The sequence below is a fragment of the Sminthopsis crassicaudata genome, chromosome 1, assembly GCF_048593235.1.
Source record: "Sminthopsis crassicaudata isolate SCR6 chromosome 1, ASM4859323v1, whole genome shotgun sequence".
In the NCBI taxonomy this organism is placed as follows: Eukaryota; Metazoa; Chordata; class Mammalia; order Dasyuromorphia; family Dasyuridae; genus Sminthopsis; species Sminthopsis crassicaudata.
The window spans coordinates 348,736,249-348,763,786 of NC_133617.1; the positions used below are offsets into that span (position 1 = coordinate 348,736,249).

At 32.2% G+C, this 27,538-nt stretch overlaps 1 protein-coding gene and 1 pseudogene across 1 annotated transcript in view; both read left to right on the forward strand.

Moving 5' to 3' along the window:
* Positions 1-13,522, forward strand: part of CLPTM1L (CLPTM1 like) — a 32,967-nt gene extending 19,445 nt beyond the window's left edge. Inside the window, exons 11-17 of the mRNA XM_074279166.1 lie at positions 956-1,006; positions 2,040-2,122; positions 4,369-4,403; positions 5,808-5,863; positions 6,007-6,051; positions 8,319-8,434; positions 10,401-13,522. Of these exons, the coding sequence (XP_074135267.1) occupies positions 956-1,006; positions 2,040-2,122; positions 4,369-4,403; positions 5,808-5,863; positions 6,007-6,051; positions 8,319-8,434; positions 10,401-10,485 (471 nt within the window). The 3' untranslated portion in view covers positions 10,486-13,522. The remainder of the gene's footprint in view (positions 1-955; positions 1,007-2,039; positions 2,123-4,368; positions 4,404-5,807; positions 5,864-6,006; positions 6,052-8,318; positions 8,435-10,400) is intronic.
* A 13,175-nt stretch (positions 13,523-26,697) lies between these two features.
* LOC141549968 (ubiquitin-conjugating enzyme E2 B pseudogene) lies at positions 26,698-27,034 on the forward strand (annotated as a pseudogene).
* The last annotated feature ends 504 nt before the right edge of the window (positions 27,035-27,538 follow it).

Genomic DNA, 27,538 nt, shown 5'->3' on the forward strand with positions numbered 1-27,538 from the left:
CCTACCATATTAATATGATTTGAAATACTAAACATTAAGGAAATTAAAATTAAACCATTTAAATTTGTCTTATGTATTAAATTAAGTATTAAAAACTAAGAACAAATTTTAATGGGGTCCTGCTTTAATGCCACAATTCATACTTGCAGATTTTAACTTTACTTAGCATCGGTGTGTTTATTAAAAAGCCTGTATGTTAGAAGGCCAGACAGATGCCTGAAGGAAAGCAGAAGTCATAGGAAGGAAGGGAAACAAATGCATTTCTCTTCACAATTCTCACTAGCTCTAGGGAGGATAGAGAAGTGGGAAATGATAAATCCAACTTGATAATTCCATCAATGGCTTCTGTAAAGTATCAGTTCTAATGTAGTAAAGGAGTTTCTAGGAAATGGAATATTACTTTCATCCTCAATTCACATTAAATTATCCAGAATTTGGACAATTTTAGGACAAGAGAATTTGCAACTTTGAAAATATAGTAATAATCTACCAGACATTTTAATATGTTTGTTGGCTTATATATGTGTGATAAATAAAAATGGTTATTTCTCAGAATTAAGAAAAACTATTAAACGTGGGAATTATCTGACACATAGTAAAATGTAATTTGTATGTTATGTTTAACTTTCAACTCAGAAAAATCACATTAGTTTAATATATATATGCATATGTTCTAATAGATTATGCTAAAATTTTAGAACAGTAGATATAGTATTATATTCTATAAACTACAAAGATGTGATATTATTATTACAATTATTTTCTAATTGTCTTTTCATAAATCCTTCAGCAAGTTATCAGAATATATACAGTATAATTTTTAATGTATTAGTTTTTGAAAATTATGAGGTTTTCCCTACCATTAAACATCATTCAATCTTAAGATGTATAACTAAATAGAATTCACAATCATTCCATAAAGGAACTAATTTTAATTTTTTTTAATTTAAAATAGTTTGGAGCTTACAATGAATCTGAAAGGAAAACTGAGGAATATGATACTCAGGTAAGATAATGTCTCATAATGAGACTATTACTGCACATTCAGTCAAGGCATTATATCAACAATATGACACTCGTTGAAAGGCTTTTTTGGGGCAGGGTTCACGAGAGAATAATATAGTGAATAATTGTACAACAATTTTAATAATCCATGTCAAAAATACTGACTAATAAAATGTACCTTAGAAAACAAGGAACCTACAAAAAAGTGACACCATACTGTCATTCTTATAACAGTTTATATGGATTTTAGGATTGAATGGAAGGAACATTTGCTGACTTTCAACTTTGACAGATGAGAGTTTCTTTCATTTAAAAATTCTTTGAGGAAGATTCCATAATATTTCTTACTGATTCCAGTCTTTGTTACTAAAATTATATTACAAGAAATTCATAGTTTTAGAACAGGGGTTCTCAAACCACGGCCCGCAGGCCAGATGCGACCTGCTGAGGATGTTTATGCGGCCCGCAAATGGGCTGAGGGGCTGGGACAAGTCTGAGTTTTTGTTTTTACTATAGTCCAGCCCTCCCATAGTCTGAGGGACAGTGAACTGGCCCCCTATTTAAAAAGTTTGAGGACCACTGGTTTAGAATATGTTGATGTATGGATTTTCTAATCCAATGCTGAAATGGAGAAATAGTTCTTATAGCATATTGGCAGAGTAATCTGTAGGAAAACACTCCCAATGTTTGTGGAACTATTCTGTCTTTCGGTAGCTGGTAGTTTGACTAGCTGCGATTATGCATTTTGAGTAATAAATGGTACTTTGGGCCAAATAGAAATATTTTTGTTTTTTCCTTTGTGTTTAGTAGTTCACCAGGTTTACCTGGAATTTTAATGAATAATTCAATCTGGAATATAAATAAATATAACTATTAATTAAATTACATGTCTTTCTCTTTGGAAGAATATTTGCCATAGATTGGGTTCTTTCTTCCTTAATCATGTTTTCCATTAATTATATAAAATGTTTCAAATAGTTTCATATTTTGAACTCTTCACTAACAGTTAACAGGGGTTTTTCATTCTTCACTAGGCTATGAAATATCTGTCTTATTTACTCTACCCTCTGTGTATTGGAGGTGCAGCTTATTCACTCCTAAATGTCAAATATAAAAGGTAAGATTCCACAAAGTATCACATTAATAGTGGAAGCAAGTTCAGTGAAAAATTTATCTTGAGCTACAAACTAGGTGGTATGATGACTCTTAAGCTTTTTTTTTTTTTTTAAAACAAGAGCTACCATAAATTGGCATATAGAGAGAGCTATAAATTTAAAACACCACTGTTCATTCATCACTAATAATATTTTTCTTTATTAGTTGACCTAGGGTTACCCAAAGATTAAATGGACACTAGGAAATGAATGTATGTATGTATGTACATACATATATATATATATATATATATATATATATATATATATGTTCAAGTGGTTCATCCTGCATAGGTCACACAGTGATGTATTAACTATTCCTATATAAATAATTTGTTGATGCATATAATTAATTTGGGGCATCTTATCTAAACTATTGGGTGAATCAGAATTTTAGAGCTAGAGAAGCTCTTAGAGGTGATCTAATCGTTTTTGTTGTTTGGTCATATCTAACTCTGTGATCCCAAAGACCATACTGTTCATGGGGTTTTCTTGACAAAAATACTAAATTGATTTGCCAGTGGATTTTCTTCTCCAGTGGATTAAAGTAAACAGGGTTAAGTGATTTGCTCAGAGTCATATGATTAGTAAATATATGAGGCTAGATTTGAACTTGGGTCTTCCTGAATGTAGGCCTACCCCTCTATCCATTGAGCTACCTGGCTGCCCCATCTTAACTCATTCATTTTACAGAAAAGAAAAATCTTTAAACAACAGAACTAGATTTATTTTTTCATAAGAAAGGAATTTTAAGAGGTCATCTTATTTGTCCCCATTTCTAAAGACCTCAGGTGCAGTATGATACACAAAGAATTGCAATATGTTTTAAAGCCAGGTTAATTTTAAGAGTTTAAAACTAATTTAAAGTATGATCCTTTAACCTCTAGATTATAGTCTAGGTAAATAGTATAAGTAATTAGGGATAAATTGTTATTATGTTAAAATCATATTCTCTTGCATATTGCTGTGATAAATAAAATCAAATATGTCAAATTAGTCAAGCTTATAAGCAAGCATAAAAATGCAAGGTTGGTAGAACTAGCTAAACATTTCATTTTAGCCAATTTAACAATCTTTCTTCTTTCAAACTTACTAATGCTACCTAATAGGTAATAAAATTGGTTGATTTTAAACATACTTGTTTTATTAATCCCTTACACATTTTCTGATGGGGATTCTCATGATGAACAAGAACAGAGGGATCCAGGATAATTAATTTCATATGAATAATCAGTCCAAAGAGAATTACCTTGAAAAATATTTTATTAAGTAATCTTGAAAACTAGTAGTTAATATCACAAATTTGTAGCCCAAAGATCTTAGATCTACCCTTATAATGTGCCTAAGCCAAGATTGACAATATTTATCTAGTCTCCAAGTTTAAGACACTTAATTTGAATGACAGTGATGCTTAAGTAAACAGAGCATCATTAATGTCTTCTTAAATAATGATGGAGAATATTCTAAGATCCAAACCAGTTCCAAGAGTTCATGATGAAATAAGTAAATAAAGGCATTGGAATTTGGGTAATAGGAGCAACTAGATGGCTCAGTGGACAGAGCATCAGCCCTGTAGTCAAGAGGACCTAAGTTCAAATCCAGCCTTAGACATATAACATATGCTAGCTGTGTGACCCTGGGCAAATCACTTAATGCCAATTGCCTCACAAAAAAGAAAAGAAAAGAAAAAGAAATTTGAGTCATATTATCCTAAAAAGGAAACATTTTCAGTCCAATTTCAAGTCCCTGTCCCTTTGTATGTGATGTAGATCAACATAAGTAATAACAGCATTTATAGAGCACGCTTTAAGGTTTTCAAAGAACTTTATACATATCTCATTTTGTCCTTACAATGAGAGAAACTATTGAGAAGTAGGTTCTGTTATTTGTCTCTATTTTACAGAGTAGGAAACTGAGGCACAAAGAAATTAAGTGATTTGTTCCAGGTCATGCATCTAATAAGTTTCCAAAGTTGGATTTCAACTTATGTCTTCCAGATTCCATATCCAACATTTTCTATGCCATCTCACTGCCTCTTTAAATATATCTCAACAGTTGTTTTTATACACCACAACCTCTACCAACAAGGATATTTCTGCCACCTTATTTGTGCCCATTTTCTTTGAATCTAAAAAGAATGTTATATAATGACAAGAACAAAATAAAATAATGTTGCTAATAAACTAATTTTTCTCTCTATTTTTTTAAGCTGGTATTCTTGGTTAATCAACAGCTTTGTCAATGGTGAGTCTTTTCACATATTTGGCTAGATTTTTGGTGCTGTTATGTGCAGAATGTTAATTTTGTAAATTCAATTCCCAAGAAAGCCCAAATACAGCCCGTACATAGGTTTACATCCAGATGTGCAAGTGCAGTTATCAGGGGACAGTATTTCATGAAAAGACATTCCAATTCCAAGGATGTATACTTTTCTTGTGACTAACCATGATAGACTGTAGTTAAAAGCCCTACACATTGGTAACATAATTTCTATATCAAAAGTGTACATATAATTTATAAAAGCAAACTTTGGATGTCTTATTTAAAGAAAATGCTTTATCACAAAATTGAAGACAAGAAATCTCTGAAATGTATAATTATGTAATATTTGTATAATTCTTTTGTTGTCACTAACATTTATTTCTAATTCTTTCCCTCATTTTCATGTGTAAATTTCAATTAGACTAACATACTTATTATCTAATTTTATGTTAGAAGGTCCTTCCACAATTTTATCCTAAACTCATTAAAGCTTCTTTAAGACCTTTCTCCCTAACCAAAAATCCTTTGATGTCTAGGCTCTCCTTTTGGAGCTATTAAAAGGAAGAATTTTCAGGATGTTATCTTCTTATATTTATCTATAGCTGTCTATTCAAAGATGTATTTCCAATAACTAGTAATAGGATGTTCTAGAAAGTCTTTAAAGTGGAAGTAGAAAAGCTAGCTATCATCTGATTCCTTTTGCTGGAGTTGGTTTCATTATATAAAGTCTTTGCATAAATAAGACACTTGAAAAGATGCAATGTCTTTTAAGTCCATTAAGAAACCATGTAAAAATTATTAGAATAGTAATTTTGCAAAATAATCAGATATATAATTAAGCTATGGTTTAAGTATTTGGCCTTATCTTTTTTTCTACTTAAATAATTAAGAAAAATCCATAAAATTTTAACTGCATAAAGTTATAGCTCATGTTGCACAATCACAGCTAACTTGTACAAGTTATTTTGATTAACAAAAAAATTATGGTTTTTCCCTTGGATACTTTTTACCTTGCTGAAATCCACTAATTAGGACACTTTATTTTAGACCTTCTAATTAATGTTTGTTCTGGTAGCTATTAAAGGTGAATATATTACCTTTTATTTAAAGAAATAAATATTTTGTGTAATTTGTTTTCATAGTACCTTTGATTTCACTGGTGTAAAAAACTTCCTCTTTTTAATTAAAATCAGAAACTCCTTTGCAGCTCAGCCTTAGAAAGTTGATTGGGATACTAAAAACTTAACAGTCTTGTTCTGTCATATAGTTAGTATGGCTTTTAGGCGAGATGGCAGGCTCAACTTTCTATGCCCTGTGCCACTGTGTACCTCGTGGAATATTGATTACTTCACAGACTTCATCAAGTGTTTACATTTTCTCCTTTAGGAGTATATGCCTTTGGCTTTCTCTTTATGTTGCCCCAGCTGTTTGTGAATTATAAGGTAAGATACTAGCATGTTTTTTTTATTCATGTAGTCTTCAAGAAGTTTCCTGTCTTTTGGGCCCCTTCCCTCCCCCACCCATTTTATAACTTTTTTCTCCACATGTTAATCCCAGTATTAATCTTTGTGGTTTTTTATTCTAGATGAAGTCTGTTGCACATTTACCTTGGAAGGCATTTACATACAAAGTAAGTGGTGTTTTCTTTTTTTAATGTATTAATTACTTCTATTTTTACATTCCCTTCATTTCCAAACTTATCCTCTCCTTTCCCTCTTTAGAAAACTTTATAACAAAGAATTTAAAAAAAAAAAAGAGGGAAGCAGTTCATTAAAACTAAATGAAGCCATAATAGAGTTTATGGCAGATCTCCATACCCAAAGTCACCAACAATGCAAAGATGGAAGAAAGACTGAAAGCTGTTTATATCTAAAAGACTTTATGCTGGTATAGCCATGAGTATCTTTCAGTGTTAAACAAAATTAAGTATGTCTGAAAGATATAATTTTCAAGGATGTTTCAAGGCCAGTGAATGATCTTGATAAATAACTTCAAATTTTATATTGCCCATTTGTCATGTGGTTTTTACCTTTTTAAGAGAGTTGCTTTATTTATTTATTTTTTAGGAAATGCCCTACAGTAGCTCATTAATCATCCTCCATTTCTAGTGGTTGTAGAGCATTGCCTTGATTTATAATCACATATCAGATACACATGAAAAGCTTTCAAACAGAAAGTAATTACACTAAATTGATATATTAATTCATCTTAATTTTACATACATGCCCATTCTCTTTTAGGAAAATACTTTTGGAACTTTTTTTTATTTTAAACTATACAAATCAGAAATCCAGATAATCAAGTCATAACCAGACAATTTAAACTTTAAGTGTTAGCATAAAAGTTAACTATCATGATTAGTCATGGGAAATCCCATGAAGAAAAGACTATATTAAGACTCTGAGTTATTATTTAAAGTACAACTCTGCCCAGTTTTAGAACAAGTAGTACTTTATAAGTTTTTTGTTTTGGGCAAAATGGTGGCTTATTTGATTGTACCATTGCATCATTCTTTGGTTTTTTGGTGTGTGTGTGTTTTTGTTTTTTTTTTTTTTCCTTGATTCCTATCGAGACCTGCTTTTATAGGAAAGTGCAATATTACCTAGATCTGTTTCCATGCATTCTATTCAGTGGTGAAATCAGTAGTTCCTTAGGTATTTATAAGAATTAAAAGAAAGAACTCTGCAGTGTATATTGATAATAGGATAATTTGTCTCATTGAAGTAGAATTGTTTTTTCTGTACTTTGAAAGTAATTTGTCAATATAAAGTTGAACTTCTCCAATTGATCAATGATGGACAGAACTAGCTATACCCAGAGAAAGAACACTGGGAAATGAATGTGGACTACTTGTATTTTTGTTTTTCTTCCCAGGTTATTTTTACCTTTCTGAATCCGATTGTTCTTGTGCAACAAGAGAACTGTACGGATGTGTACACATATATTGTATTTAAAATATACTTTAACATGTATGAGACTGCTTGCCATCTAGGGGAAGGGGTGGAGGGAGGGAAGGGAAAGATGGAACAGAAGTAATTGCAAGGGATAATGTTGAAAAATTACCCATGCATATGTTCTGTCAATAAGCTATAATAAAATAAATAAAGTTGAACTTCAAGGCCTAGTAAATTAATTTTCTGAGAAGAACAAAAAGGCAGTTTAGTACCTGTCACTTTTGGATTTCCAGATGTGTTTTTCAGTGGCAGCCCAATGACTTTTTCTGGGAGCTTGTTAAATTGCAACTCTTTTGATGTATCTGGTGAAAACCTTACAAAGGATCCATGTGACCTGTTGTTTTCATTAAATTACCTTTTGAACATCCCCTGCAAGCTTCTGAGTCAATTGTCTTTGTCTTGGGGTAAGAGGAATTGATTATAGTAAACAAGAGCACATCACACCGATTTGTTAGTTGGTCACTTTAGGATATAATCTAATAGACTGAGGGAAACAAATAATTGTTAGGTTTAGTCTTTTTGTAAGAAAACTAAAATTAACTAGAAAATTGTTGCAAATGGACTGAAGATAGAGGTACCTTTTAGAATTTAGTGGGGATTAAACTTGAGCTATGCTTATTAGTATTTTAGGCTGTGGAACACATTTTTCCTTTTTATCAAATTTTTAATCATTGACAAGAGGATTTTGTATTCTTGCATTCAGTAAGGTTTTTAGTGTGATGAAATAAACAAAAGTTACACAAGGGATATTAAATGATAGCGGAGTTGTCAGTACTCATTTTCTGCTATACAAAGTATTTCTATTTCTACTCAGCCACTGAATGCCACTGAATATTTACCTTAATTATTACTCAGTCTTATTCATTCAGGATATGATGATATCAAATATTTATGGATATGATATTAAATATTTATTAACCTATATTTCCTTCTACTTTTGCAGGCTTTTAATACATTCATTGATGATATCTTTGCTTTTATTATCACTATGCCAACATCACATAGGCTGGCATGTTTTCGGGATGATGTGGTATTTCTTGTTTACCTTTACCAAAGATGGTGAGTTTTCCCCTATTTTTGTGTCCCCATCTTTTATTTTTAATGTGTTATATGTTTTTATATGAGATCTTGGGTATAAATACACTGTTCACTTGAAAAATAAGCATTTGCAAGCACTTATGTTATATGTAGTGTCAGTAGTTTATTTGTTAAGTCACGAGCAATTTGACTCAAAATAATTGTACCAAATTTAGAAATGTTACTTCTACCTATATTTTATTTGTTTAGTAGAATGTTTCTGACTCTGTATGTTAGGACTCATGACATTTATGTACCTTTTTGAAAGGTACCACAGGCCCAGGTGCTGGTCTTCTGTTTTACAAGTTTAGAAATTTAATTTTAGTAGTTCACTTAAGGTTATCTTGCTCTAGGGAAAACATCCATATATACTAAGCAAGCTAATAAAAAACAATAAACTATTAGAACTCCAAATTATGGGAATTATAGGATATAGGGGAGTTATCAAGCTAACTACTGCTGTTATTTGAATTGGACACTACCTTCTGTAGAGTTAGTCCACTCAAAAGACTAAATCACAAATTAGAATGTATTGTTTTAGGAACACAGAATTAAATGAAAGGTAGTTAAATATATTCTTAAATGAAGCTATGATAATAAAAATTACTCTCATTTTTATAGTATGACTGCCCTTCATCCCAGGGTTTTGTGTCTGGTTAATTGTACTAATTATAAAAATCAGAAAGCTCGGATACACTACAAGTGAGATAATCTTCATATATTTTACAAGGAAAGACATGCTAGCTATTCCTTGCCTCCTTCAGCAAAATTTCAGTGGCCTAATCCAAGAGAATTTTTTCTAACTGGCTTAGCAGACTATATTCCTAGGGCTATAATTAATTAGTAATAAGTGTGTATCAAGCACTTATTATGTGACAATCACTGAGAATACAGAGACAAAAATGAAAGCCTCTGCCCTCAAGGAATTTACATCCTTTCAGGACAGAAAATGCATAATAAACATTTTAAATAAGAAATAACCAGGTAACTTAAGATGGGGCTCTATCCCATTGAAGGAAGGCAGAGGTGAGGAAAGATGATGACAAGCCTGGGGGACAGAGATGAGAATTATAGAATCTCAGATATTCACCAAGCAGTTGGAGATCTTCCCTGGACCTCAAGAGGGGGACAAGGAATAAATACATAGATCTCAGAATCATATACATAGAAATGATCATTGAGCGTATAGGAGAAAAATGATGAGATCACAATTAAGTGTAAAATTGCAGAGATAGATGTGGGTTCAGGATGTGACTTTAGGGATATGATAGGGATGATAACATTTTTTGAAAAGAGCCTAAGAAAGTTTATAAAAATAGAAGAATTAAGAGAGTATTCAAACAAAAATCCAGAGAGAGGAAAAAAAAAAAGAATCCTTAGTTTGATTCTTTACTGACTGTCAAATTTTGAATCTTTTGTTTGTGTACTTAAAGAGACCTCATCAGTTTATGGGTTGTTAATTTCTAATGACTGATGAGTCTATATAAATAAAGAATGTGGAATTTTTAGGTTTTTTCCCAGCTGCTAAAAAGTGAGTGCAAGTTTTCCTTTCTCTTGACTGAAGTGGACTCATTCCTTTCCTTACTTTGCCTTACTTCCTCCCTTTTCCTGTCCTCCTCTCCTTGGTTTGAATAATTATGTATTTCATAGTGGTTTTTTGTGTAGTTTGGATTTTTTTAAATGGAAGAGTAATAAACTTTGGTTTAAAAAAAAAAAACCATAAAACTTAAAAACAGCTGTTTTATCTCTTCAGGGTCTTGGATTCATTAGCAGCCAAGTCTCTGAAATTTCACATTTTTAATGTTTAGCTTGGGTTATAAAATACCTTGGGAAATGAATCAAGTGTAACTTTTTGTTTTCTACCCACTCCCCATCCTCCACAACAATAATAATTATAACTTGAAATGCCATGTGGAAAAAAGCTAATTCTGTCAAAATTGTATTTCAGGCTTTATCCTGTGGATAAGAGCAGAGTTAATGAGTATGGAGAGTCTTATGAAGAAAAACCCAAAAGAAAACCACACAGAGAATAATCGTTGAAATAATTCTAGAAGAGGCCACTCTTGGGACTGCCACTGGCTATATGTGTTGAATTTTTGTTTTTCTTCTTTAAGCAAAGAGTAAAGTTTTGATTGTCAAGTAACTGAGTATTTTTGGAAGCGTCTCATGGATTTTCATGGACATCTACATCTTCTGCATTGCCAAAATATTTGAATGTTTCTCATAGATCTCATGATTTACTTATTTATCTTTGGAAAGAAGGCTGCCAATATTTATACCAGCTGTCAGTCACTGCAGAGCACTTAGAACTTTATTTTCCATACAAATTTAAATACCAGTCTGAATCTCAAGCTTTTTGGTGTTTCTCTTGTCACACTTGATGGTGCATGATGGATTTTGGTTTTGGAGTACCAACTGCTGAAGCAACACCTTGTGCCAGTGACTTAACAGATATTAACATCAAACAGGCCAGATACTGTGAAACTCTAGCAGGGATAAGTAGCATTTCGGTAGGTTAAATTATGTCAGAATTTCCATTATGATCAGAGCTTTTAAAATTATTTTTATTTTATATTTAAATCTTCACCTTACATAAATTCCAGATATCTTTATGAAATCATTCCATAGTGACACTTGGGATCAAATAGCTTTTTCCCCCCATTTGAATTATATTTTAGTTGTATTAAAGCTGAGTGTATGTGTGCATTTTTAAATGAATTTAACTGGCTATTTTACTTTTCTTGACTTGTTAAAAGAAGAGTATCATTCAGGCAATTAAAGCTTCACTTTTCCCAAGAAATTATCAAATAATATATATTTACTGTTCTTTCGTGATTTTTTTTTAAAGATTTCATTTCAAAAAATTGAAAGTAATTATCTATATATGTCCCCTCAAAGTTCCCATTCAGTTTTTCATTCATCTGTGTTTTCAGGTTACTAAAATAAACTTTTCTGTCCTGAAATATATGCTTGTTTAAAGTCATAAAATATCATATGCATGCATTATTTTTCAGTTGTGTAAGATTTGTTAAGAGATCCTGAATTCTAGCCCTCCCATTGCCACAAACTAGCTATGTGACATAAGACAAGTCATTTAACCTCTCTAAGTCTCAGTTTCCTCATTGATAAAGTGAACGTATTGAACAAGATGAAACCCTAAGGTCCCTCCCAGCTGCAATACGACTAGTATTTTCATAATTTTCTTAAAACATTAAAAAGAACCCTCAATGTTTAAAAAAAACAAAACAAAAAAAAACTTTCTTTTACAAGAGAGAGCAAGAATCAGTGAAAGAAGTTCACTCTGATCAGTGTCCTTGAGGAGCTCTCTTCAAAATGTGCCTTTATCAATGTCTGTGTGTGTATGAATAATTGAGGTTCCTGGCACATGTTTTCAGTAATCTCAATACAAAGTGCATGGGAGGTTCAGCCTTAAATTCCCCTTTCGTTGTTGTTCAATCTGGTCCCTTAATACTAGGTTAAAGTGGACTGTTTTTAAACTCTGACTTGTATAGGAATGCATCGTGAACAATCACCGACTACTAATTCCATTAATTTTGATGGAAGAGAAGAGCACCATTTCTAAGTCATTGTTGTGAAGCAAATCACACAATTTTGTCACTATGCAAAATCTACTTACAACATTCTTAATTTCCCCACACCTCTTTATAGACTGGGAATGCTATATGGATATTTAATTTAAAACTTGGAAGCAAATCCACTTACTAGTTCAAAGTATCAGCAGATTTTCAATAAGGAGATGCAAATTTTACCTGGATTTAAAAAGAAAAATCACTTTGGTCATAAGTTGAAATTTTCAAATTCTGTATTTTAAAAACAAATGCTAAAACAGATTGTTGATTCATAAATGATTATTTTAGATAACCAATTTACATTTATATAGTGCCTTTCTATTTAATGCACTCAAGGCGCTTTATAAGCTTCAGATTACCCAGTGGGTAATTTACCTTTCCCCATAGCCCACAGTTTCTGCAGTTTGCTTTTTGCTTGAATTTTTATTTATTTTACTCTAATGAATTCTGTCTTAGAGACAGAATTAATCTTCCACTATCCTTTGGTATGCCAGTAATTAAGATATTTTCAGTCAGGAGAAATATCATTTTAATATTTACAGAAAGCCTTTTAAGTGGATGCATTATCTGGACATATTTGGCTTATTGAGAATTTTTTTTTTTTAATCATGTGCCAACACTGGAAGTTTGCATTCTTAATTCTTTTAAATTACTTTTAAATCCTTAAAGAGATAAGTGTTTTGTTATAAAAGACATCCTTAAGAAAATTAACTTTGTGCACTTGTCCTAACATATAAAAAGAAAAGAAAATCACATTGCTTTGTGGCATTGTCATTTAGGGTTAGAAACCAGCAGAGTGGTATTTTTAGAAAGACTACATAAGAAATCCAGATTCATATTGCTAAAACTCTTGTTTTTACATATATATATATATATTTCAGTTCTGATTTTTAATATCCACTAGATTGTTTTTTATCTAAGAGATTGATGTAATTGCTATTAACAGGTGCTGTGTTGTTTCTGCCATCAAATCTGCTCAGTTTTGTTTGGTTTTTCAAAACTGACACATAATCTAGATAAATAATCATAAAGGTATTACTATAGTTAGACCATGACCTAACTTTACAAAAGAGTATCAAATGATCCTGTTTTTTTTAAGTCTTCATATGGGAATTCCCCAAAGTGACAAAAATGAATTCCCCAGTGAATTAAAATTGGCTTTTCGGGGACAGATTCTCTTACAGTTGTTTTATTTCTGAATTTAGAAGACTTACAACATTCATTTTAAGTGGTCTGTCAATGAGTCTCCAGTACCCATTTGGTTTTTTTGTGTTTTTTTAAAAATCAGATTGTAAATGAAATGTGATGATTCAGCATGTGGAACTTTTTTCTGTGACTGCTAAGATTACATTATATTTTAAAGAAGTGTGTAATCGGTAAGTTACAGGTTGTTTCTTAGTAATTAGCCATTGTAAGGCTTTGAATGAATTAGTTATTTATGCTGTGTTCCATGTGCTAATAAATTATTTATGTAATGTAACTTGTGCATCTGTCTTCTCTTTGGTAAGAAGTTAAACAGAAGTTAAATTCAAATAAGAGATTTGGACTAGAAGATCTTTAGATTCCCTGCCAGCTCTAGGACTACTGGCATTCCTTGTATGGTCATTGATACAATGTTCTTTCACCCTCCTTTTGACTTTTTTTTTATGCTAACAAACTTTATTTTATAAACATTAAATTCAGTAGCATTCTTGATATTTGTCTCACATTTCTACACCTTCACCAGTATATTGTACATTCACTTCTAGTACAATTTAATATTTTCGGTATCTGCATCCTAATGAAAGTTTCAAAACAGCAGGGACTATATTCTTTAAATTTCCTATTTTTAAAAATTAAAACCCTAAGTAAATTATCGATGCTTAATAATTTTCAAAGAATCTATCTAGAATGCAAGTGCAAGAATGAAAATAAATTTAATTTCCTCTTTCAGCTTAACATTTCTTATTAAAATCAGAAGCTTCTATCTCCCAGTACTTTATAATTGGCTAACTAAATTCTTTGATGCTTTATCACATGGAGGTTACTTTGGATCCTTGAAAGTCATACCAGTCAAGCTTTGGCAGCTCTCACCACAAAAAAAAAAAAAATATGGACCCCAGCAACAATCCTTGGGCCAATTTCCATAAATAAAGTTCCAGGATGAATAATTTTTTTTGACTTTTATCTCTTAAACACAGTATTATAAAATGTAGAGAAGTTGTAACCTTATATCAGTGGAGAAAAATTGCACAAAATTTTGGAATTTTGAGATATTAAAGATAATTAATTATGAAGCAAAATTCTGAGAATAATTCTTCTAAAAGAAGTTGTTGCTAGAAAACTTAAAAACTTTGAAAAGGTATTAAACTATCCAAACCTAAGAAAAAGGTTTGAAAAAGGGAAGTTGAATTTTTTTTTTAAGTTTTAATTCCTGTTAGGCAAAATTATATGACAGCTTAATTATTCTTTTTGAACAACAAATGACAGACTGAATGTTGAAGGGCTTTTATTCCAAGATTTTCTTGAGACTTTTTTAAAAAATAAAATAGTAGATAGGCAAATATTCAATTTTTAAAATATGTATTAAATTGTATGTGCAAGGTACTAAGGACACACCTGAAAAAAACAGCCCTCAACCTCAAAAATTTTGCATTCTGTTGAGTAGAAGAAAGGGATACAATTCATACCCTAAGAAGAGAAAGAAAAAATTGGAAAGATAGCACCTGAAGTAAACTAAGGCTTACTTCCTGATAATTGGAGATGAGAAGAGGTGGTGGCAAATCCCCAGATTGGAAATGAAATGTCATTGAAGTGGACTGATTGGTTACTTTAGAACACCTTTAAATTCAATTAGTTGACAACAAGGGATAATAATTGGTTTTACTTGTCTATGCTTAGAAAAGAAACTGCAAAAAGGGAGAGAGAAAAAAAGCTTATGGCATCTGGTGAAATGATTATAACCTAGTATCCAAATTATTTTAGATATTCCATCTTGCACAGAATTTACCACTTTCTTTTTCATATAAATTATTGGAATCAGGAGAAAGGTACATTATTCTTCTAATCAGTAAATTTTTCAGGCATTTAGAAACTGGAATGAAAAATATGTAGTTGATAATCATAAAGTGAACTGAAAAGCTTTGCAAAGGAAGTGGTTTGGAGGAGAAATATGTGGGTAGTGATTTGAAATAAATGAGATCAAGGGAACACTAGTTAGGAACTTAATGTTAATAGGAGTCTTTGGATATGCTTTTCGATAATCTCAGGGTCTGGTGAAATTGGGGTCATTTGACCCAGGCAATAATGTGACTATAGAATATAGCCAATAATACACAATACTGCTTTGGAGTAAAAGCATTTTTGTAGTGTTTCAAGCTTTGTAAAACATTTTCCAAATATCTCATTTAATCTCACAGTAACCCTGTGAAATAGGTGCTATTATTATCTTTACAAATGGGAAAACTGAGGCCTGGGATGTTACAGATAGCGTCTGAGTTTGGATTTGAATTCAGATCTTTGTGATTCTAGGTCCAATGTTCTATACACTTCATCTATCTGTATTCAGTAAAACACACAAAATTAAAATGTGTGCTGAAAATATTAGGAATGTTTTGCTTAGGGAAACATTGCTCATCAGATTAAAAATTAACTCAATCAGATAACTTGCATTAGAAGTTTAACATCTGGTATTAGATCACATGATTTCATAGATAACACTAGAAGGGAGATGAGCAGAATCTCAACAGAATATAAAATCATTTTCCAAAGAAGCAATAATAAGAAAAAAAATACACACACACACACACACACACACACACATATATATATATATATAATACACACATTATATATAAATACTATACATAAGTTGAAGAGCTGAATATTCAAATGGATCAGTGATATCATCAATTCAGATATGCCTTCCAGGAACACAGATCACAGCCCATTTTGAGCAATTCTTATAGAAATCTTCCTGAATTTCTCATTGCATAGTTGTGGGAACCTTTAGAACTCTAGCTGTTTGTCTGTTATCTCTCCTCACCATATGACCAGCCCATATTCTTTATCATGTGCTTTCTTTTTTTTTTTTAAGATTTATTTTTTAAATTTTAAAGATTTATTTAATATTTTAATTTTTCCCCAGTTACATTTAAAACAATTTTTTTACATTTGTTTTTAAAACTTTGAGTTCTAGATTCTCCTTTATCCCCCCCTTCCATTATAAGAAAGCACATGTGAAATTATGCAAAACATTTCAATAGGTCATGTGGTGAAAGAAAATATAGATTTCCCCTCCTAAAAAAAGAAAATGAAAGTTTAAAAGAGAGTATGTTTCAAACTATTCAGACATAATCAGTATTTTCTCTAGGTATGGAAAGGATTTTTCATCATAAATCCTTCAGAGTAGTCCTAGAGACATATTTTCTTAATGACTTTTAATCCTTTCTTTCTGAGTTCCTCATTAGTTTATGTTGTAGGTTTTTCCTGTGTGGCTGGTTAGAGCAAGTTCCTTTGAGTGATTATAGATTTCTCTAGGAGATTCTATAGTATTCTAGGACCTAATTTGATGATCACAATGTCATCCACAAATAAAAAAGATCTAGAGGATCTCACCATCCACAAAGAATCCTTATTTAATATGCCTCTCCTCCATCCCTTTGACAAAATTTTGGTTAACATAAAAATTTCTTTGTGGCTTACCTATTTATGATAAGGCCAAAAAGTAGTTATTTCTCTTGTTTTATGTTCCAAGAAATCTTTAATAATCTTGCTGTGTGATTAGGAAAGAAATTTCTGTAAGAGGGCCTATAAAGCAGTGTTTTATTGTACCTAAGCAAATTTTTTTTTATAATCAAGAAACTACAAGCATAGCGAGATTTTAAATTGCCTATATTTTTCAGTTAATTATGAAATGATAAAAAATATTTATTCTTATATTGAATACCTCCTATGAAAACTTGCTCATTGCTGACTAATATTCTCATTGAGAATGTTTTCTCATTCAACATATTGAAATGTAGTGATGGAAGAATAAATTTACATTAGTTAAACTTATGGTTTAACTTATAGTCATTGTTTATTTCAATTTAATTTTCATTTCCCATTTTTTTACTGTCCACCATGTTTAAATTATAATAAAGTTAGGTAGAGTTAGGATAAGTCAAAGCTGTGCTGTTTTTAAATCAAGTTTGAACTTAGATCTGATAAATTAATAGTCAGACTTATACCTGAACAGCTAAGTTATTCACAGTAAGAACAATTCTTTTTCAGTTAAAATTTAATATATTTTACTAATGTTATTTGGTACATACAATATCCAGCATCTATCAATTCTTTTTTTTTGAAGAGTGATTCAGGATGTAGAGACTTGAGGCTTTGTATATTATATTAGTCTGTGGCCTTTCTTATTACTTCTTCCTAAACTTTGCTTTTCCATTATTTTCTATCTATACTTACCTTCTACTTTTTTTTCAGGCTTTTGACTTTTAAAAAATATTTTCTGATGTCTTGTGGACAGCATTAGCTTCTATTTGTTCAGTTTTAGTTTTCAGAGTTAATTTTCTTGGATAAGGCTTTTGAATTTCCTTCCAAGTTGTTAATTCATCTTCCATATATTTCTCCCATGACTCTCATTTCTTTTCTATTTTCCACACCATTCCCCAACCACTCTCATGGTTTTTGAAATCATTTTTATCTCTCTTAAAAAAAAAAAAAAAAAAAAAAGCAAACAACTCTTTTCTTTATTTCTTCCAAGAGTCTCAGTTTTTTTTTTTTTTTTAATCAATATTGAATGTTGTATGATTCTAAGATCTCAGTGACAGCTTAAGCTGGAGACCTGCAAGTTTTCAATGATCCCAGAGTGATGAAATCTTCATACTTCTTTTCTGATCTGAGTTCTGCAAGTTCCTGACCTAGATTTGGGTAGGTCTGTATAAGATGCTTATTAGCTTGTTCCTGGTTTAGGTAACCAGTAGATGTTCCTGGACTTAACTACTCTTAGCTTGCTGGGAAGTTCTATAGATCTGAGTGATCAAACTGCAGACTTGCCATTGATCTGGTACCCTATTTATTTCAATGCACGTTTCAGCCTAAATTGGAGGCTGGAACTGAGTCCCAGCACTGCTCCTAAGGTCAAACTCATACACCTGTGACCACTCCTCTTCATCACTGCTAGACATAGTCTTTCCTCAGTCCTTGTATCTGTAATCTGCAAATGGGTAGCAAGCAACAAATGGCACCTGCTTCTGCATCCTGCACTTGGTCCAGGTTCCCTCTGGAACTTCTTCCTATCCTGGTATTTCCTTTCCCAATGTCTACCACCTCAGTTACCTTTCAGTTCCTGAGTGCTGAAATTCTCTGTGACAAGTTCATGGCCAGAACCTGTCCCTAGTGTTCACAGAGTTCTTTGTCCAACCTTGGCTGGAAAAAGGACACTGTGATTTTCTTCTTGGATTTCCTGATCAGAATTTGTTCTGGTGCATTTTCTGTATCTTTGTGGTAGTGGTGTGGTAAGGGAATTGGATTATATTTCCTCTTAACTATTTTGCCATCTTGACTACACCCCTTTGCAATTGGGAATATTTTGAAACTCAAATGAGATCATGGATGCAAAATAGTTGGTGACCCTTAAAGAGCTATATAAATGCTACTACTATTATTATTATTATCACCATTATTTTAATTCTTGTTATCCTATATGTCTAATGTGGTGATGACTACATTCCTTGAACCTCTTATTGTCCCCTTGCAGAGTTCAAGCATTGTTGATAGAACAATTCACAGATGTGCTAGAAAATGCTTAATAACATTGAAAAATATATATGTATGCATAAAGACTTTTAATTTTAATTCATATTACTAACACTTTCTTAAATCTAAACTATCAACATAATAAGCCCTGATTTGTAATAATTGATGATTTCTAAGGTGTAAATGCTCATGCTGAAAATTTATTAATCTACTATCTCAAGATGAAACTGATTTCAGTATATCCCTGCCTACAATATGCTTCATTTATCTGAGAGGGATTGATAATCAGGCCTGGCACATCATAAGTACATAATAAATACTTGTTATTTTTTTCTCTTCCTTCCTTCCTGTGGTCAAACAAGTCAAAATTACCCCCTTTAAAGGAAGAGAACAATGAGGTATTTGGAAAAGTTTAAGCACCTCTGGTACAGGGATACTTCTTCACTTGTGTAATTCTTCCCTGGAGTTACATGATAAAGGGGTCCTTCCCTCCCCACCTCCTGCTTCAGAGAAAATCCTCTGCTTTCTATTTGACATAATACAAGGATACTTTTTAATTGGGAATTGAGCACGAGTTCCATGGATATACTAATGAGGCAATCGTCACCTACCAGATACCTCTTTTCTGAGCTCTAGAATCAGAGAGGGGATGCCCTCACCCATCTGGATTAAAAAACCTGAGTACACAGCCTAAGTAAATCGATCTGGTATGTGACTACCTCCTATTTGCCCGATTGGGCTCTCTCAGTAGAGGTGCTTAGACATATATTCATTTACTCATCCCCATGCCTCTCCTCATCTCTTCTTCAGCTTTCATAGCTTCAGTCCTACCTGCTGCAAGAAGCCCTGTCCTAGCCCTCAACATAGGGCCTTCTCTCTGAGACTATCCCCCAATATATCTTCCATATATCTTGTTTATCCATAATTGTTTGCATGTGGTCTCTGTTACCTAATTGTAAACTCCTTAAAAGCATGGATTGATGTATTTTTTGTCTCTGACACTGAGTAAGTGCTTAACAAATTTGAATGGTCTGACTGATTAGAACAGATTAAATAAATAGAATACACAGAGTGATTATTAGTTCTGATGTCTCTCAGGAGCATTCAACTCAGCAGTTTACTAAGATTAGGCAAGGGATCCAAGGGGCAAATTCTCATTTAAGCAGTCACATTTTGGTCAGAACTTTGAGATATGATTTCAGGATGAAAAGGTAAGGCCATGGTAGCCCAAGAGTTCTTTCAGCTCATTTATTAAGTACCATTTATAGGCTAAGCATCTGAACATAGTGGTATCTCTCTATAGGAATGAAAAGAAAGCATTAGATTGTTGGAAATATGATGAAAACAAGCAGTTAATTGGATTCCTGCGAATCCGATTCAGTGATTCAAGACTCTGAATCTGGTAAGAAATAAAGGTCTTCAGTGCCCAATAGTAAGGTGGGCAGGGGAAAAGACTAAGGGGAAAAGAGGAGGATCATATTCTTCATCATAATTTGGTTCTGCCTGTTCAGCTCATTTCTTTCTACATCAGTTGGTACAAGTTTTCCTAGTTTTTTAAAATCTATATCTTTACCTAATATATTAATAATCTATTATATTTATGTAACATACTTTGTTCAGCCATTTAATTGAGAAAAAATTTTTTTTCCTTTTTTACTTTTTCCTTTGATATTACACAAAATGCTACATTTTCCTACATATATCCTATTCCTTTTTAAATATAGTTTTACATTTTATCAACATTTTGTTATGCCACAGTAACATTCTATTACATGCATATCCTACAATTTGTAAAGTCATTTCCCAATTTATGAATATTGGGCAACTAGGTAGTACAGTGGATAGAGTACCTCTTTCCGTCTGAGTTTTATTTGTTCTTTATGGAAAAGGAACACACACAAAAAAATGATATCTCAAAACTAAGGCCAGAAGGACTAACTGAAGGTGAAGAGGCAAAGGGGGAATCTAATGATAGAAAAAAATGAAAATAAATAAATACACACACACATTGAAATATATAATCAGATAAAAGAAAAAAAGAAAAAGGAACAAATAAAACTCAGGTGTTACAATATTTCAAGGTCCTTTATAGCTCCAGTTACACTTTGGTTCCTATTTTCCTTATGATGGTTTGGGAGGAAGCATGACATAATAAAAAGAACAGTAAACTAGTGGTAATAGAGTAGAGGTAGTTGTTAGAGCCTTGAGGCTGGAGCAAGGAAGACCTGAGTTCAGACACTTACTAGCTGTGCCTTCTTGGGCAATTTCCTTGCTCCAGATCTAAACCTGGAAGGGACCTCTGAGCCTGTCTACTCTAGTCCATTCATCCTTCATTTTACATATGGGAAAACTGAGGCATAGAGAGGATAAGTAATGTGCCCAAGTGTAAAAATAACAGACAGTATTTGAAAAATCCCACCCTGGATACAGCCAAAGCAGTAATAAGGGGAAATTTTATATCTCTAGAGGCCTACTTGCATAAAATAGAGAAAGAAAAGGTCAATGAATTGGACTTACAACTAAAAATGCTAGAAAAGGAACAAATTAAAAACCCCCAGACAAACACGAAACTTGAAATTCTAAAAATAAAAGGAGAGATTAATAAAATTGAAAGTAAAAACAAAAACAAAAACAAAAAAACTATTGAATTAATTAATAAAACTAAGAGTTGGTTCTATGAAAAAACCAACAAAATAGACAAACCCTTAGTAAATCTGATTTAAAAAAGGAAAGAGGAAAAGCAAATTGTTAATCTTAAAAATGAAAAAGGGAGAACTCGCCACTAATGAAGAGGAAATTAGAACGATAGATAGGAGTTACTTTGCCCAACTTTATGCCAATAAATTCGATAACTTAAATGAAATGGAAGAATACCTTTAAAAATATAGCTTGCCCAGATTAACAGAGGAAGAAGTAAATAGTCTAAATAGTCCCATTTCAGAAAAAAGAAATAGAACAAGCTATTAACCAATTCCCTAAGAAAAAATCCCCAGGACCAGATGGATTTACATGTGAATTCTACCAAACATTTAAAGAAAAATTAACTCCAATCTATATAAACTATTTGAAAAAATAGGGATTGAATGAGTCCTACCAAATTCCTTTTATGATACAGACATGGTAATACCTAAACCAGATAGGCTGAAAACAGAGAAAGAAAATTATAGACCAATTTTCCTAATGAATATTGATGCTAAAATCTTAAATAAAATATTAGCAAAAAGATTACAGACAATCATCCCCAGGATAATACACTATGACCAAGTGGGATTTATACCAGGAATGCAGGGCTGGTTTAATATTAGGAAAACTATTAGTATGATTGACCATATCAATAACCAAATTAACAAAAACCATATATGATCATCTCAACCGATGCAGAAAAGGCATTTGATAAAATCCAACATCCATTCTTACTAAAAACATTTGAGAGTATAGGAATAAATGGACTATTCCTTAAAATAATAAGGAGCATATATTTAAAACCGTCAGTAAACATCATATGTAATGGTGATAAACTGGAACCTTTCCCAGTAAGATCAGGAGTGAAACAAGGTTGCCCATTATCACCATTACTATTCAATATTGTACTGGAAATGCTAGCCTTAGCAATAAGAGCTGAGAAAGAGATTAAAGGAATTAGAGTAGGTAATGAAATCAAACTATAACTCTTTGCAGATGACATGATGGTATACTTAAAGAACCCCAAAGACTCTGCTAAAAAGCTATTAGAAATAATTCAGAACTTTAGCAAAGTTGCTGGATACAAAATAAATCCACATAAATCCTCAGCATTTTTATACATTACCAACACAATCCAACAGCAAGAGATACAAAGAGAAATTCCATTCAAAATAACTGTTGATAGTATAAAATATTTGGGAATCCATCTACCAAAGAAAAGTCAGGAACTATATGAGCAAAATTACAAAACACTTGCCACAAGATTTAAATAATTGGAAAGACATTAAAGTGCTCTTGGATAGGCCAAGTGAATATAATCAAGATGACAATATTCCCTAAACTAATCTATTTATTTAGTGCTATACCAATCAGACTCCCAAGAAACTATTTTAATGACCTAGAAAAAATAACAACAAAATTCATATGGAAGAACAAAAGGTCGAGAATTTCAAGGGAATTAATGAAAAAAAAAAATCAAATGAAGGTGGCCTAGCTGTACCTGATCTAGAACTATATTATAAAGCAGTAGTCACCAAAAGCATTTGGTATTGGCTAAGAAATAGACTAGTTGATCAGTGGAATAGGTTAGGTTCACAGGGCAAGATAGTGAATAAAAATAGCAATCTAGTGTTTGACAAACCCAAAGATCCCAATTTTGGGGATAAGAATTCATTATTTAACAAAAACTGCTGAGAAAACTGGAAATTAGTATGGTAGAAACTAGGCATGGACCCACACTTAACACCACATACCAAGATAAGATCAAAATGGGTCCATGATTTAGGCATAAAGAATGAGATCATAATAGATTAGAGGAACAGAGGATAGTCTACCTCTCAGACTTGTGGAGGAGGAAGGAATTTGTGACCAAAGGAGAACTAGAGATCATTATTGATCACAAAATAGAAAATTTTGATTACATCAAATTAAAAAGCTTTTGTACAAACAAAACTAATGCAAACAAGATTAGAAGGGAAGTAACAAATTGGGAAAACATTTTTACAGTTAAAAGTTCTGATAAAGGCCTGATCTCCAAAATATATAGAGAATTGACTCTAATTTATAAGAAATCAAGCCATTCTCCAATTGATAAATGGTCAAAGGATATGAACAGACAATTTTCAGATGATGAACTTGAAACTATTTCCACTTATATGAAAGAGTGTTCCAAATCACTATTGATCAGAGAAATGTAAATTAAGACAACTCTGAGATACCACTACATACCTGTCAGATTGGCTAAGATGACAGGAACAAATAATGATGAATGTTGGAGGGGATGTGGAAAAACTGGGACACTGATGCATTGTTGGTGGAGTTGTGAAAGAATCCAACCATTCTGGAGAGCAATCTGGAATTATGCCCAAAAAGTTATCAAACAGTGCATACCCTTTGACCCAGCAGTGCTACTACTGGGCTTATATCCCAAGGAAATACTAAAGAAGGGAAAGGGACATGTATGTGCCAAAATGTTTGTGGCAGCCCTTTTTGTATTGGCTAGAAACTGGAAAATGAATGGATGTCCATCAATTGGAGAATGGTTGGGTAAATTATGGTATATGAATGTTATGGAATATTATTGTTCTGTAAGAAATGACCAGCAGGATGAATATAGAGAGGCTTGGAGAGACTTACATCAACTGATGCTGAGTGAAATGAGCAGAACTAGGAGATCATTATACACTTCAACAACAATACTATATGAGCATGTATTCTGATGGAAGTGGATATCTTCAACATAGAGAAGAGCTAATCCAATTCCAATTGATCAATGATGGATAGAATCAGCTACACCCAGAGAAGGAACACTGGGAAATGAGTGTAAACTGTTTCCTTTTTTTGTTTTTCTTCCGAATTTTTACCTTCCGAATCCAATTCTTCCTTTGCAACAACAACAACAACAACAACAACAAAATTTGGTTCTGCACATATATATTGTATCTAGGATATACTATAACATTTAATATGTATGGGAATGCCTGCCATCTAGGGGAGAGGGTAGAGGGAAGGAGGGGAAAATTCCGAACAGAAGGAAGTACAAGGTATAATGTTGTAAAAAATTACCTATGCATATGTACTGTCAAAAATGTTATAATTATAAAATTAATAAAAAAATTTTAAAAAAGAGAAAAATCCCACCCTGTAACTCATTCCAGCCTCCTTTCCCATGCACAGCCACTTGCACAAAGAGAAGCTAATTCCATCTTTCCCTCTACGATGATTATAGGGATAATTCCAGAAGCAGCCAAAAGCAAGGAGAGAATGGCATCCAGCATTACTTCATACATACACACATGTATATGTGTGCATGTATGTGTATTGTTATATATGCATGTGGTTATTATACACACATATGATTACATATCACATCATATATATATATATATATATATATAGAATTAGATTATGTACAAAAAGTTTATACATGTACACATATGTAACTAGGTAGAGCAGAGGATAGAATGATAGATTTGGAGTCAGGAAGACCTGAGTTCAAATGTGATTTCAGACATTTTATTAACTGTGTGATCCTGGTCAAATCACTTAATCTCTGCTTCCCTCAATTTCCTCACCTATAATGGGGATAATCATAGAATCTACCTTCCAGGGACATTAGGATAAAAAAAGATAATATCTGCAAAGCATTTTGCAAATTTTAGAGCATAATTTAAATGCTAGATATTATATAGGATATATGCATACATATATGTGTATTACATATTGCATATATCTATCTATATATCTATAATACAGACACATATATATGTATACATATATACATACACACACACACACACACACACACATATATATATATATATATATTTGTTGTTCATTCAAAACAAGAGTTGTGTCCAATTCATTGTGACCCTATGGACCATAGATAGCATAGCAGATCCTTCTATTTTCCACTATCTCCTCAAATCTGTCCCCAAGCTCATGTTCATTGTTTTTATGACACTATCCATCTCATTCTTTGTCATCCCCTTTTCTTTTTGTATTCAATCTTTCCTAACATCAGGGTCTTTTTCAATGAATCCCATCATCTCATTATGTGGCCAAAGTATTTAAACTTCAGCTTCAGTATTTGATCTTCCAGTGAATCGCTTGAATTAATTTCTTTAAGTATAGATTGATTTGATCTCCCTAATGTCTAGGGGATGCTCAAAAATCTTCTCTAACACTACAGTTCAAAAGTGTTGATTCTGTGGTCCTCAGTTTTTCTTATAATCCAACTCTCATAGCCATACATTGTTCCTGGAAAAATTGTTGCTTACCATATAGGCTTTTGTTCACAAGGTACTGTTTTTGCTTTTTATTATGCTGTCCAGATTTTTTTTTTAATTTCAAGGCTATAATCACTGTCTGCAGTGACCTTTATGCCCAGGAATATAAAATTTGACACTAATTCCATTTCTTCTCTATTTGCCAGGAAATGATGGGGCCAATTACAATGATATTAGTTTTATTGATGTTATGCTTCAAGCCAGCTTTTATACTCTGTTCTTTCACCATTTTCAAGAAACTTTCTGCCATCATAGTGATATCATCTGCATATCTGAGGTGGTTAATATTTCTCTTGGCTAACTTATTCTGGTTCTTAATTCATCAAGCCTGGCATTTCCCATGTTTTATTCTGAATGTAAGCTAAATAAATAAAGTGATAACAAAATGGTCTTCTTATGCTTCCTTTCCTAATTTTAACCCAATCAGTTGTTCCATGTTCAATTCTTACTTGTTTCTTGACCTGAATATAGGTTCTCTGGAAAAGAAATAAGATGATCTGGTTCTCCCATCTCTTTGAGGTCTTATCACATTTTGTTGTGATCCATACAATCAAAGACTTTAATCTAGCCAAGGAAGAAGAAATAGATTTTTTTTTTTTGAAATGCTCTTGCTTTCTTTATAAATCAGGGAAGATCTGGTCTCTAGTTCTTCTGCCTCTTCAAAAACCAACCTTCTGATAATTCTTGGTTTGTATGTTGCTGAAGTCTAACTTGCAATCTTGTAAACATAACTGCTGGTGATGAAAACAAGCACAACTGCTCAGTAATTTAAAACTTTAGGATTGGGATATAAGGAAACCTCATGACTCTATTCTCTTCCACAGACCCCGGGGGAAATAGGGAGTGGAGTGGGGGGATCATGCCTCCAGCCAGAAGGAGATTCATTTGGGACTTCAGGGGATTGCCAAAAGACCTACATATGGGTGTCAGCAGCATACCATCTGAAAACATCATGAAGTAGAATGCAATTATACTTGGGCCATAAGGCAAATCCTTTAAGGATGGTACCTTTAAACTCATAATAGAATTCTCAGAAGAGAATCCAAATAAAGCTTCCATGGGTAGGTTCTCATCAAAGATGTTTCATCCAAATGTCTATGCTGATGGTAGCATATGTTTAGATATTCTCCAGAATCGTGCCCTCTATTTTAATATCAATTCAATCTCTGCTGGATGAACTTAATCCCAACAGTCCTGCCAATAGCCAGACGATGCATTTTTATCAGGAAAACAAACAAGAATATGAGAAAAGAGTTTCAGCTATTGTTGACCAAAGCTGGAATGATTAATAACAGACAACTGCTCTATTCATCCTCATCATCAACATTGTATATAATTTACCTCTCAGTAGAAAGACTACCAGAAATTTTAAGTATCACAGTTTTAAGGACTTGCATACCTAATGTGTCTGCAAAAAAAAAAAAAAAAAAAAAAAAAAAAAAAAAAGAAAAGCCTTCAGTTTAGAACCTTTAAAAGCTTGTATATCTTGATTAACATATTTTTTATTGCATGCTATGAATTAAGTTATTGCTATGTAAATTTATAATATATCTTGTTTATATTTTTTCCAAGTTTATAATATTGCTGTGAAGTTTTTATGACAGACTAGACAATATACATTTTGTAATTTGTACTTTTTTCAAATATTGAATGCCTTATCTTTGAATTCTTTATATTTTTAAATTAACAACAGCATTTAAAAGTTTTTTAAATATATAAATTACATGTAAAATATTAAATACATAACTTCAGTGATAACTTTGTCACATTTCCTTATCTAATTAAGAAGGATT